Source organism: Schistocerca nitens, chromosome 9, assembly GCF_023898315.1.
Source record: "Schistocerca nitens isolate TAMUIC-IGC-003100 chromosome 9, iqSchNite1.1, whole genome shotgun sequence".
Classification (NCBI taxonomy): domain Eukaryota; kingdom Metazoa; phylum Arthropoda; class Insecta; order Orthoptera; family Acrididae; genus Schistocerca; species Schistocerca nitens.
This window is the reverse complement of record NC_064622.1, coordinates 387,754,780-387,768,710: the sequence shown is the minus strand read 5'-3', so window position 1 is coordinate 387,768,710 and position 13,931 is coordinate 387,754,780. Positions and strand designations below refer to the sequence as shown.

Here is a 13,931-nt window from a genome sequence, read left to right as displayed (position 1 = left end):
TATTATTATTTATTTATTATTGTCAGTACTGCACATCTTTTCTTATAGTCCTGTTCTAGGCCATGAAACTTTTTCAATTTTTTTCTTGTAACTGAAGCTAACTTCAGAGGTAGTGTTGTAGTATGTCTGCAAATTATCCACCTGTGACTGCAATAACATCTTTTTTTTCTCAGAATATTGTCAACTGACAAATTTCTTTAGAAATGGGAATATTCTCATGTTTATAAAGTTGCTTTTTCCATTTGTTAATCACTCCCTTTTGTAGTATGAATAGTACAAGGTGTACAACTTTGCTTCCGTTGTTTTCCGTTGAGTGGTGACAATGGTAAGTAGTGGTCAGAAGAAACATATCGCAGATGTCAGGCAATTAGATTGGACCTGGGTCAACATAGCCTCATTCAAACATTAGTCGATTTGTGTCTGCATCATAAAGTTGTTCTTGATTGAAAATGTCAGTTTACGAGCCTAATTCTCGTCATTTGTGGGAGACAGCAGCTGCATCTCATCTCCGAGTCAAGGTGCAGAATTGGAGACATTGCTGAGTGAAGACTCACGTCAACCTTAAGAAGAATTGGCATGATTAGTGGGAGTGACACAGCAAGCCATTTCGAAATGTCTCAAGGCTATCAGCATGATTCAGAAAGAAGGAACTTGGGTCCTGTGTGAGCTGAAACCAAGAGACGTTGAATGGCATTTGTTTATTTGTGAACAGTTGCTTCAGAGGCAAAAATGGAAGGTATTTCTGCATTGAATTGTGACTGGGGACGAAAAATGGGTTCATTACGACAACCCTAAACACAAAAAATCATGGTGATATTCCGGCCTTGCTTCCTCGTTGATGGCCAAACTGAATATTCATGGCTCCAAGATCATGCTCTGCATTTGGTGGGACCAGCTCGGCATCGTGTACTATAAGGTGTTAAAACCAAGTGAAACAATCACAGGTACTCGTTATCGAATGCAACTAATGTGTTTGAGCAGAGTATTAAAAGACAAATGGCCTCAATACAGCGAGAGGCACTATAAAGTGATTCTGCAGCACAACAATGCTTGGCCCCACATTGCAAAAGTGGTCAAAACATACTTAGAAACATTAAAATGGGAATTCCTACCCAACCCGCCATATTCTCCAGACATTGTTCCCTCTGCCTATCATCTGTGTAGATTAATGGCGCATGGCCTGACTAACCAACACTTCCGATCTCATGAAGAAGTCACAAATTGAATTGATTCATGGATCGCTTCAAAAGATGCACAGTTTTTTCAACTTGGGATTCATACACTGCCTGAAAGATGGGAGAAATTAGTGGCCAGCAGTGGAAAATACTTTCAATGATACATGTGTAACCAATTTGATACATTAAAGCCTCAAATGTTGTGGAAAAAACGGCGGAAGCAAAGTTGAACACCTTGTACATTTTCCTAACTCTTTAGGGTCTTTTATGCCATAACACTGTCAAATCATAATACTTTGTCAGCTCACTTAATTTGCTATTTTTGCTGTTTATTGAAAATGACATATTAATATATTGCAGGTAGTGGTTATGTGCGTTCTGAAGCTGTTGGATCAATTCTAATCCAAAAAGCAAAAGATGCTCGCCGTATGTACGGCCAGCTAATACACGTCCAAACCAACTGTGATGGATACAAAACAGAAGGCATCACTTATCCTTCAGGTCTCATGCAGAAATTACTCCTAAGCCGCTTCTACGAGGAGTGTGGTGTTGATCTACAAAGTATTAAATACGTTGAAGCTCATGGAACTGGAACAAAGGTAACACCCAAGAAACAAGGTGAATTAAATATTTATGCACTGTATACTTACTGTTAAAGCACTATTTGACAAACTGATTGATGTATGTTATATATGAGGCAACAAAATGTTGCTTTCTGCTTTGTTATAATTGTGCTTCATGTAACTTTGGGTTCTCAGAGCAATCTGTCAAGTGAATAACTATCTAGAATAGTTTTCTTGAAAAAGCTTGATTCAATTGAAAGAAACTGTCTTTGCACCAAAACAATGACTCAGTGCCAAAATTTGCATGAGAGCCTCTGTTTATAGTTGTCAGAATAAATATGTAAATTTTTGAAAAAAAAAAAAATAATAATAACATACTGTCAGTGGAGAAGAGTGGCTGATATATAATTCAGTTGTTTTTATTTAATATGCAATTACATAACATGAGAACAATCTACATCTACATCTTGAGCTGTTGGGTATTCTGCCAGATGTTTGCATCATTTTCGCAGGGTATATTGACAACGTAACTCATTATCTTCATCATGTCCTACCTGAGACTACTTGTCAAATGTACCTTCACTCTTCCCCATTCATTGTTGGTTCCAGTTCTGTCTGTGGTCTGCTGCTGCTAGCAGTGTCCTTAGCCAGTCCCCCTTCAGTCCGGAGCACCTGTCTGCTGGATAGTGTTCAGTTTTCTGCCTGGCACAGTTGCAGTTGTTCTGTTTGCAGTCTGCCCCTTCTAGAAATGTTCTGAAAAGATCCATCTTCAGTCCAGTGCACCTGGTGCTTTATCTGCATCCAATTGTCAGCAACACTGGCACATCAACATACCCAACAACCAATTACTTAAAGATACTGCTGTTCCCGTATTCACCACACCCACAACTCAGGGGGACTTCTTACAATGTCTCAAGTTTTGTCGTATTGTATTTATATTCTTGTTTTTGACTGTACCCAAACTTATAACACGCAGTAATGCAAAATACACTCTAGTGGGGTCTCTCTGCCTGCTGATTCCTTCTATTGTAATGAAGAAATAGTAGTGTAAAATAAATATGAGCTTTTTTTTGAACACTTCTATAATGGTTGTGGAGCATTTATGTGAAGTAACAAGTTAATATGAGGTTAAGTCAATTATTATTCACAAAATAGTTAGAAAATTTTATTGTAATCAAATAGGAAACTTACAAGAACATCATTTCTCAGTATAGTCTCCTTGTGTTTCAATGCACTTGGGCCATCATTGTGCAAGCTTCCTGATGCCCTCATAAAAAAAGGTTCTCGGTTGAGCTGCGAGCCAGGAACGCATTGCTTCTTTCACTGCTTCATCTGAGGCAAATCGCCGGCCCCTTAATGCCTGTTTGAGTGGACCAAACAAGTGATAGAAGGGGCAAGATTGGGACTATATGGAAGATGATCCAGTGCTTCAAATTTGAGTCTCTGGAGCATTTCAGCAGTGTGGGCAGGAGTATGCAGACGGGCATTTTCATGCAACAGCACAACACCTTTTGACAGCTATCCTCGGCATTTGCCTCAAATTTCAGGCTTTAGCCTGGCAATAAGCATCTCACTGTAATGCACACTGTTTATTGTTGTGCCCCTTTCCCCATAATGTTCCAGTATTGGATCTTGTGCATCTCAAAAAACCGTAAGCATCAGTTTTCCTGTGGGTGGTTGGGTCTTGAACTTTTTCTTGCATGTGGCAAATTTGGATGTTTCCATTCCATACACTGCCATTTACTCTCCAGCTCGTAATGATGGATCCATGTTTTGTCACCATTAATGATCGTGTCTAAGAAGTTGTCCCCTTCATTACCATAGTGATCCAAATGTTTTTTGCAGATGTCCAAGCGCGTTTGTTTATGCAACAGTGTGAGTTTTTTTGGGACCCGTCTCTCACAAACTTTATGAAACCCAAGTCTGTTGCAGATGATTTCATAGGCAGAACTGTGACTAATTTGCAGATGATGTGCCAATCTGTCAATAGTTATTCATCTGTCTTAAGAGAATCATTTCACATGAACTGTGAATGGTTTGTTCAATTGTGGTGGTAAACGGTCATCAGGCTCCATTGTGCGTAACACTTGTGTGATCATTTCTGAATTTTTCAATCCATTCGTAGATATTCTGTTGTGGCAAAACACTGTTTCTGTACTGTACCGAAGGTCTTCAGTGAATTTTAGCCCATGATACGCCTTCTGACCACAAAAAACGGATCACTGAACATTGCTCTTCTTTGGTGCAAATAGACAGTGGAGCAGCCATGATTAACAGCACGGCAGCGATTATGAAACTAACCTAGCAGCTTGAAAATTGCAAAGATATAACAACAAATAAACAAAGCATGCATCATCAATGTAAAACAACAGTACTACCAAAATAAACAAAAATATAACTGAATTGTGGATAATAATTGACTTACCCTTGTATATTGGTAAATCTGGAACAGTTTTTAATTTATTTATTTTTAAATACACTCAGTGGGAAACAATATTAGCATCTGAAAGTAAACAAAAAAGTGAAATGCTACATTAGGTATTGAGAACTTATGCGGTTTTATTTCAATTATTTCAAAATCAAGTTAAGTGAACAATGAAATTGACAATATGAGCTTACTGCTGGTCCTTTGTCAGTCGAATGTTGTATTCCTTTGTTCCTGGCTACTTATTCAGTTGGGATGAAGGCTGTCACTACTGTAACTGTCTTCTACCTCGGATGGGGGGCCAAGAGGGGTGGGGGATGGGGGTGGGGGGTTTGCCAACTGTTGTAACTGGTCCTCAACATACTGGATGTTAGCAAAAGAATGGAGTTGATGTCTCAGGTGGTGCTTCACATGTTCTGTTAGGAACAGGCTGATTGATCTTGCTGCCCTAGGAAATACTTCAACATCTTGAAGGAATCATCAAGACGCATAACATCTGTGAATGAGCATTCTCATGTAGAAAGTTAGTACGAGGATGTTGTCTCATGAGAAGTAACACACAAAGACAGAGGATATCTGTGAAATACTGCTTTACTGTCAGAGTTAATTGGAATCACTTCCCAGGTATGGCATCATTCCACAGACTACCACCTGTGTTGTATTAATGGTATTCTGCTCATTCAGTAACCAAACTTCTGTGAACCATCAGTCAATAGTGGAGATGACATGGTATGTTGTAATGAGTCAATTACTTGTATCCAGTTGGTTGGTGTAGTTTTGTTTAAACCATAAGTAGGAAATTCTCCTGTTATATGTTCAGACAATAACTCAGCAATGCTTTGACAGTACATGTATTCTCCCTAACATTCCCATTCAGTCTGACAGTGGGGTACCTTCACACCCAAAGTCCCCACATGTCTGCACAATTCAGCCTTCTGGTCACATGCAGGTGGACAATGACACCTCTTTCGAATTCTATCAAGTGCTGCTAATATTGTTCCATGGAAGCACATGTGATTCTCTTTAGTCCCCCAGAATGATTACCAACCATCTGTTTCACTGCATGCCCATTATATACCTTGTCAGACCTGGGAACTTGGATCATATTGTGACAACATTAATGTAATCTGGTGGCCATTCTAGCCATTACAGCTGATAGCAACTCATAGTCATGTACATGCCTGCGGATGGTATGTACATGTATAGAATTGCATATACATTGGTCCATTCATTCCAGAGGCTTAACATTTTTGGCAATTTTCTTTTTAATGCAATCTTGTATATTCATTTTCTCACACCAGTCATCTGTAGTGATCTCTCTACAGCAGTGGTTCCCAACTTTTCTTAGACATTTATCCCTGAGTACAGTCAGACATTAGGTAGTACCCCCCACCCTCTGCTGCCCCTCCCCCACATTATCACCAACTTTCAGACCTAACTAAACTATAGAATGAAATACTTTTCTTGGAACACTTTTATTTTTAAAATGATGAAAGATGAATGAAATTTGGTTTGCGTGTGGGTGTATTAGAATGAATGATGAAGGAATTAGCGGTGCGTCACAAGTGCTAGCCTCAACTCGTTCTCAGGTAAGAAAGCTAACTATTCACAGTGAGGGTCGACACTTATTACAAAACATACTTCCCAAGCATTACGCTTCTCCATAGTGACACTTGCTTAACCTGCACACTGCAACCCCATTTAAAATCAAATATGTTCAGATGTGTGCACAATAATAACACTGTGTACAGCAGATGGTAGCCCTTATAAAGTTACTGCTGTGTCATGTTGTCAATTAATTCATTTATCTGTCTCGAAGTGAATAATGAAGCAATTTCTGGACTGCTTCTGCAACTTGGAGAAGAAACTTTCTTGAGATATTGGGCATTTGTTACATATATCTCCCACTTTTATCATCAGTGATATACTTGACAAAGCACTATTATTTGTGTAGTGGGTGGACTGTGTGAGGAATTGAAAATAATTTAGCTTTGTTACTGAGACAGAATCAAAACGTTTATTTTTATCCCTCAGAAAATTTCAATGCTCTGCTGTTCGCAGTGTGGGCTCAGCAGGCAGAGACCGTGGTCATGTGAGTGTAAAGTATGTTTGTGAGAGTGTTTGTGTGTATGTTGTCTATTTCCAATGCAGCTATTGTTGGCTGAAAACTCGCTACCTCACAGTGTTTTTATTGTGACCAACAGTGACTCAGTATCTCCACTACATAGTGAGTAACAACTATCCTATTCATAATTGTTACTTAAAAATATAATGTATTTCAAGAACGTTCCAGAAATGATGAATACTAAATAACAATGTCTGGTGGTCAAGTTTCAACTGATGGGCATATCACACCAGCCAGCGACACTAACCACTATGCCTCACAGCATGCACCACTGCTTGCGGCATTGCTCCCTTTTCTGGAGAAACAGTGACTTGTTGTTTCAAAAGTTCTCATTGGAGCCAACTAAAGCATTCTGGATCTAAATCTTCTAACTTGTCCTCTATGTGATGTTTCTGACAGATCCTTGCATTCTGGTCATGCTGTTACATCCTCTTCACTTTTGATGAGCATTGAAGGTAGCATCACCCATTGAGGCTTCATGATCATCTAGTGACAGACTATAGCAGGGCTTTATACGGAGGGCATGGATGACATCTTTGTTCTTTTGTCTTCTTGATAAAGCATCATAATCCTTTGTGTGATTTCCAAAAAGCAGTGAAGAACACAATATGACCCAAAATAGTGATTTAGTGGCTTTTCCAGTAGTCCCACTTTCTGTGCAGGTATAAGAATCCATACCACATTTCCCAGACTGTATCTCACTGGCCAGTGATTGGCATTGTATTACTCTTGGTCAAACTCCTGGCCTTCCAGAGTCCATATGTGAGCCACACGCCTTTCTTCTTCAGCGCTGATGATTAACATTTCATGTAATCATCCTGAACATTGTTCAGCTGATACAGGTATTGTGTATCCATTGTCATTTCAGCATTAGAACTGTGAAGCAAAAAGAATGGTGTGAATCCTGTAGTGTCTTACTTCACAGCATTGTATGTGAATGTCCTCCCAGTCTTTCTGTTTGACATCAATGTATATTGAGAGCAAATCTTCCAACATCTTATTAAAACTTTCTGTGCATCCATTTGTCTGTGTATGATAAGCAGTTGTCATCCTGTGAGTGATGTCACGTTGTGAAATTACCTCTGTCACTAGTCTTGACTGGAAAACATTTTCACCATCAGAGATCATTACTTTGGATGCTCTTTGCTTCAAAGTGATATCTTCTATGAGGGATTCTGTAAATTTCAGAGCTACGGCTATCAACACAGCTTTAGTGACACTATAGCAGATGAAGTAATAAGTGCAGATTATTACCTTCAATTCCAGTTTGTTGACTTCAGGACTGTCCGCAATAGATCAATTCTGATTCAGTGGATTGATGCTGTTGCAGGTGGAATTGATACTAGATGTTCTGGATTGGTTGTGGTATGTACTTCTGTCATTGGCATTCCTTACATTGGTTCAAATAGTGTCTAATTCACGGGAAGAACCTGCCCAGTGATATCTGCATCTGATTCTGTCTAAAGTTGTCACAAATCTGAGGTGACAAGATGCCAGAGCACCAAGGAAATACTTTAGGATAGCTGGCCATAGATGAGATGGAATGCACCCATTTCTGCAACATTGGACCATAGTTCCACTTAACAGTGCTCTGTTTATTAATTGGAATTCTCCTCTGGTTAGTTCCTCTTCATTCAAGGCTTTTATGGTTTTCAGCAGTGCTAGATATTCCCTCTGTTCAGTAGCTATGTCATTTAATGCAGTGATGACTGTGATATCATCCAATTATTGTGTTCTACCAAAGGATTCCTTGAAAGGCAGTTAGCATCTTTGTGTTTGAATCTAGTTTTGTATACCACTGTGATGTCGTATTCCTTAAGCCTCACTTCCCATCTCTCCAGTCTACCCAAGAGATTCTTCAGGCTAGTCAGCCAGCATAGAGAACAGTGAATGGTTTACCAAATAAATATGGACAGGACTTTTTGATGGCCTGAAAATCTGCAAGATACTCTTACTTGGTTAAAGAATAGTTTATCTCAGAATCGGAAAGTACTCTGCGAGCATAAGATAACACTTTTTCAGCACCTTCTTGAATTTGAACTAGAACTGCACCTATCCCCTAATCACTAGCATCATTGTGAAGTTCTGCCCCAACATTCTCATCATACAATCCTAGTACTGAGAAAGAAGTCAGTGCCTCCTTAAGGACAAGGAAAGAGCTTTCTTGCATCTTGTTCCAGGAAAAATTGGCAGCTCCCTGCATTACCTCTTACAAGGGATGTGTCTTGGAACAGAACTTCTCTATGAATCACTAATAGCATCTGTGCATTCCACAAAAAATTTTCACAACACAAGTGTGCTGAATAACCAAAAAATCTGTAACTGTTGTTATTTTCCTCTGTATTGGGGTTGACTCCATCACCATTCATTATATGCCAAAAGTATTCATTTCTTGGGTGGCAAAAAGGCCCTTTTTCAGATTTAGGTGGAGGCTTGCAGTCTAATACGCTTCAAGACAGTTGTCACGCATTTTACATGTTCTTGGCAACTTATATGGATGAATATTAATGATACTTAGTTCAAAAGTTCTGCACCAATGCTCCATGATGCACATGCAGTCAGTGTTTTCACCATTCATTGTTTCAAGTTCTAGTGATTTATTTCTAAGGCACTGAATGTTTAGGCTTAAAATCTGCAAGCGACTAGGGTGAGAACTGGTTACAGTTTTATTTAGGTTTTGTGCTGCCATATTGGTTCCCGTGTCTTGGTGAGATACCAAAAATCCTTGAGAAGGACAGGTTTCCTGCACCCCTCGGGATGTACCTGTACATTGGTCTGTGGTGAGTTGCTTGTTGCTGCAGTTGGTGTTGCTGCTAATGTACTTAATAATGCCATTTCTGTTGTTGTTGCTGTTGTTGTTGTTGATGGTGATACTATTTCTGACACTTCAAATGTTGGTTCTGCCACTATTGCTGTGTTTTCTTGGTTTTTCTTGTTTTCATTTAAAATAATGTTTGGATGATGAGGAACTGTAGCTCTCTTGTCATTGAAATCACAGTCCACTGTTCTTTCTGTTAACACTTTGTCATTTTTTACATGCTTTGCTGGTGCTGATGATGGTTCTAATGCTTTTACCTGTTTTTTAAGTGTTTTCGTTATGGAGTCTGGCAATGGCAATGAAATTATCATTTTGGTTTTGAATTTATTTTGGTTCTTTATTATTTCCTTGGTTATCAGGTTTGCCAGATATTCATTCCCCAAGCCATTCAAGTGAAGTCCATGTTGTGTGTGGAATCTATGTCCAATATTGCTTATATCAACACATTTCACATTTATAAAATGTCTGCAGCTTTTTGCAAACTGATTGTTGGCACTTTTTATTTCCGTATTAACACATAACTATTTTACAAGATCATAGCGATGCAGAATATTCACCATTACTACATTTGTTGTGAGTGACATTTCTCAGAAACTGTTTAAGATTGTGCATTGCACTCGCTGTTTCATTTTTGTAGACATTATTTGTGCCTCCCTGAAGTACAGAAAAGTCTCTATCGTGCAGATTTTTTACCTCTGCAAATGCAGTCATTTTTTTAATTTCACTAAGTGGGGCTCTCAGTTTCACTATACCACAGAAATATGTTTTAGTTGTTTCTTTTACCTTACCTGCAAGTCCATGACCATGGCTGTCTGAAAGCACAAGCAGTTTGCTGTTATTGAAGTTCACAATGTGGGAATCGTATTGTTTTACCAAAAACTTCGGCACAATTTTTGCTCGGCACATTTACATTGACCTCATTCACACTTGTTTGTGTCAATAAATTTTCTTCTCCTACCTTACTCACAGAGCCTTTTTGCTATTCCCATCATTCATGCAAACTGTATGTTGTATTTTCACCATTGGCAGTTGGAAATACTTGAAATGTGTTTTCGTGCACGAAGTTTGTGTAACTTTCACAGGTTTTCCGATTTTGCACGTTGGTCTTGCTTTTATTGCACTTCACATTAGACCACTTTTCAGTAACGGATGATCTGTCTTGCCGTCATGCATTCATTCAGTTTCGTAATTTCGTCCTTACAATTTTCACGTGATTTCTTTTTCACGGCAAACTTTATGTTTTTCTGGAAGGACACTTACTTAACTTTTAATCTATTTGCCATCTTGCAACACTATATTCCAATCTGTATTACTTGCCCTGAACTCTGGAGATGGAAACTTTGCCCTCCAACATATGCTCACATCCTGACATCATCCTGAACTAAAGCTTTATTAACAACATACACTCACCTGCCTCTCTGTTTTCATTATTACTTATTTCTTTTTTGGTAGGTTGGAATTTAAATAGTTGCAACACTACTGTGGAGACACTATGCAATGGAATCTGCTATTGTCACTGATAGCACACTTTGTTGGCATATCTACCTTACCTCCGAGCAAATGGACTCACCTGTCCCACATCGCTGGTGGTGCACAATAGAGGGACACAGTCACTTGTGAGCAAGCAGTCTAACATAACAATGTCGTGCTATGTTTTTGAAACAGGAACAACATATTTGGATCAAGACTGATTGTGCCAGGGGCTGTACAGCATGACAGTGTCATTGAGGTCTTCAAGAAGCATGTGGGGAATTGGCATTGCCATACAAAACAGTGGCACATTGGGTAAAAGCCTTCAACGAAGGTTGGCAAACTGTGGCAGACATGCATCGAGCAGGTCATCCTAGCATCTCTGAAGAAGAGGTGTGTGCTGTTGCTGCATTAGTGGACAGTAATTGGCGCCATACAATTCATGAGCTCGCCCACAAAACAGGATTAGCACATAAAACTGTGCTTCACATCCTGAAGGAATGCCTGGGAATGCGAAAAATTGTATCATGATGGGTTCCGTATGACTTGACAGAAATGCAGAAATGGATGCATTATGACACTGATCAGATGCTCTTGGAGCGCTATGAGCATGAATGATGAATGGTGTCATTATGGGTCGCCAGGAAAGTCAAAAGTGCATCAGAGCCCAGTATGGTGAAAGTTATGGTGATTCTTGTATAAGACTGTGATGGTGTTATCCTAACGCATTACGTTCCTCAATGGCAGACCATCAGTGCACAGTATTACTGTTCAATTTTGGAGCATCATCCATGACCAGCTTTGCGAAAGAAGCAGCGACACTTTCTGCACAACCCACCCGTCATTTGGCACGAGAATGCGCAGGAGCATACAGCGCAAGCTGTGGCTGCTCTGTTTGGTCAATGGGACTGGGAAGTACTGTATCATCCACTATACTCCCCAAACTTAAGTCCTTGTGACTTTGATTTGATTCCAAAGATGAAGGAACCACTTCGTGGCATTCGCTTCAGAACTGTTTCAGAGATTCGACAGGCAGCAGACTACTCCATTCGCACCATCAAGAGAACAGGGTCTGCTAACAGTATACTATGCCTTCCACATCACTAGCAATGGGTTCTACATGATGCTGATGAATACTTTGAAGAACAGTAACAGGTGCAAACATGTAACTCTTTTGTATTGGTTGTGAATAAATAGTTACCACTATTTAAGTTCCAACCATCGTATTTATTAAACTCTACTAACATAGATTCCCCACCATCACCACCTCTCTCCATTCATTACTGTTTGTTACTTTTTATTTATTGCCTCTTATTACTCTCATTCTCATTTTTTACTATTTCCTGTTCATTCTCCTCCCCTTCCCCCTCTCTCTCCCAGTCTTTGGTTTTTGCCATATATCCTTTTTCTCCTAATTCTTATTTACTCTAGTCATTTAATATCTCTTCTTCTTAAACAACCTGAACTTTTCACTCTGTCCTTGTCATCTCTGAGCTAAAGTTGACACAGTGCTTACAGAGGTGCTGTCTTTGACCTCCCACACTTTCTGACGTCTTCCTCTTCATCTTCGTCTCCCCTCATCCTCACAACAGATGACTCTTTCATCCTGGGATCAGAGTTACTCCGCCTTCCTTTCTAAACTTCGACAGGCTACCCTTCCTACCTGAGGAAGGAACGAACAATTCCAAAAGGCAGGACCTCTGCCCTTTGAACGTAGTTACTGACCACCTGTCCTGCCTCAAAATTTTATTGTTTTCTCTTCTTTAGATTGTTCCTAGTGTAAAGCTGCATAAGTTGCTGGATGATGTACTATTCCTACATTTTGCATTATATCAGAATGATTGAAAACTTTCCATGCATGCTAGAAAGATTTAATTGCTCCAGACATTGGGAATCAATTCTAAAGATATCTCTGAAGGAGGTTTTCTGACAGGAAAATGCTGATTATCACAACTAACATGACCGGCCAACAACAGGATGAGGTACTCCATGCAGAGAGGAACAGAAACAAGTCCCATCAGATTTAATGACCACTCTGGGTTTAAAAGAAAGCAAAGTTCTCTGATATTTGTTTTCTTTGTGTATTTCAGGCAGGTGATCCAGAAGAAATACGAGCAATAGACAATGTATTTTGTTCTGGAAGGACAAGTGACTGCCCACTACTAATAGGATCTGTGAAGTCAAATCTTGGACATTCAGAACCAGTTTCTGGATTAGTTTCCATTTCCAAGGTTATCCTCAGTATGGAATCAGGAATAATACCAGCAAATGCACATTATAAAAAACCACGTGCAGGGGTAGCAGCACTGGAAGAAGGTAGAGTAAAGGTGAGCTTCATTAGAAAAATTATTCCAAAACAGTTTATAGTGAAATGTCGCTTTATAGAATCATTTTACATTAGCAAAATTTTACATGTTTAGAATTACTGAGCTGTGATCATTATTTTAGTCACATGATCATAATTACTTTTAGGAGAGTGAAACAAATAACTGATATTGCTGATGACTAAAAAAGACACAGTAAGCCTTATGAAGAGGGAGGGAGATCTCTGTTAACTCTTAACCATTACAATACTGCTCTTGAATCCGTGAATAGTTCATTTGCAGTGTTTGCTGTTTCTAGAAATGCAGGGTTGTAAATACACATTGCCTTTCACTGTATGCTCATTTTCAGGCATTATATTGTTAGTGATTTATCACTGTCTACTTTTCAAGACTACAGCTTAGAGCACATTTCTTGAACTCATAAGTATATAATATGCTGAAATGCTAAATAAAATAATCTCAAGCTACAGTTTTATTAGAGGTGAGTTTTTGGCACCAAGTACTTGCACCTGTTGCATCTTGCATAGGTTATTATTTATATATATATGCTTCATAATACTGGTGTTGTGACTCGCCAATGTTTTAAAGTGCCGCCACGCAGTTACGCGCGTCCTCTACATGCGGCACTGTCTGCCAGCCATGCAGCAGCAGCGCCACCTAAGCGGCCAGCCAGCCAGCAGCCACTAGACTCGGACTCAGTTATGATTTGACTGTTAAAGTGTACACACGTCTTACTCTGTTTACTTGATCTGTGACTTTCATGTATTGCGTCTTCCTTGAAATATATTTGTTCAACTTGAAGTTATTACAATTGGCGAAGAGGTAGTGATTTTTCTTTTCCATCGTTGACCCACATGTTTCCATGGCTACTTTAAAGCAACTATTGCAAGGTCTCATAGAACAGCAAACGCTTCTCACAAATGCAATTCGTGATTTCGTCGCGGCTTCAAATGCAGGGCGTCTCTCATTGTCGTCTCTACCTACATTTACTCCTTACGATGAGACAGTGGAAGACTGGTCTGATTACGAAA

General features: G+C 39.4%; 1 protein-coding gene across 1 annotated transcript in view; it reads left to right on the top strand.

Moving 5' to 3' along the window:
• Positions 1-13,931, top strand: part of LOC126203689 (fatty acid synthase-like) — a 469,334-nt gene that overhangs the window by 80,749 nt on the left and 374,654 nt on the right. The window contains exons 6-7 of the mRNA XM_049938059.1: positions 1,536-1,774; positions 12,667-12,903. Of these exons, the coding sequence (XP_049794016.1) occupies positions 1,536-1,774; positions 12,667-12,903 (476 nt within the window). The remainder of the gene's footprint in view (positions 1-1,535; positions 1,775-12,666; positions 12,904-13,931) is intronic.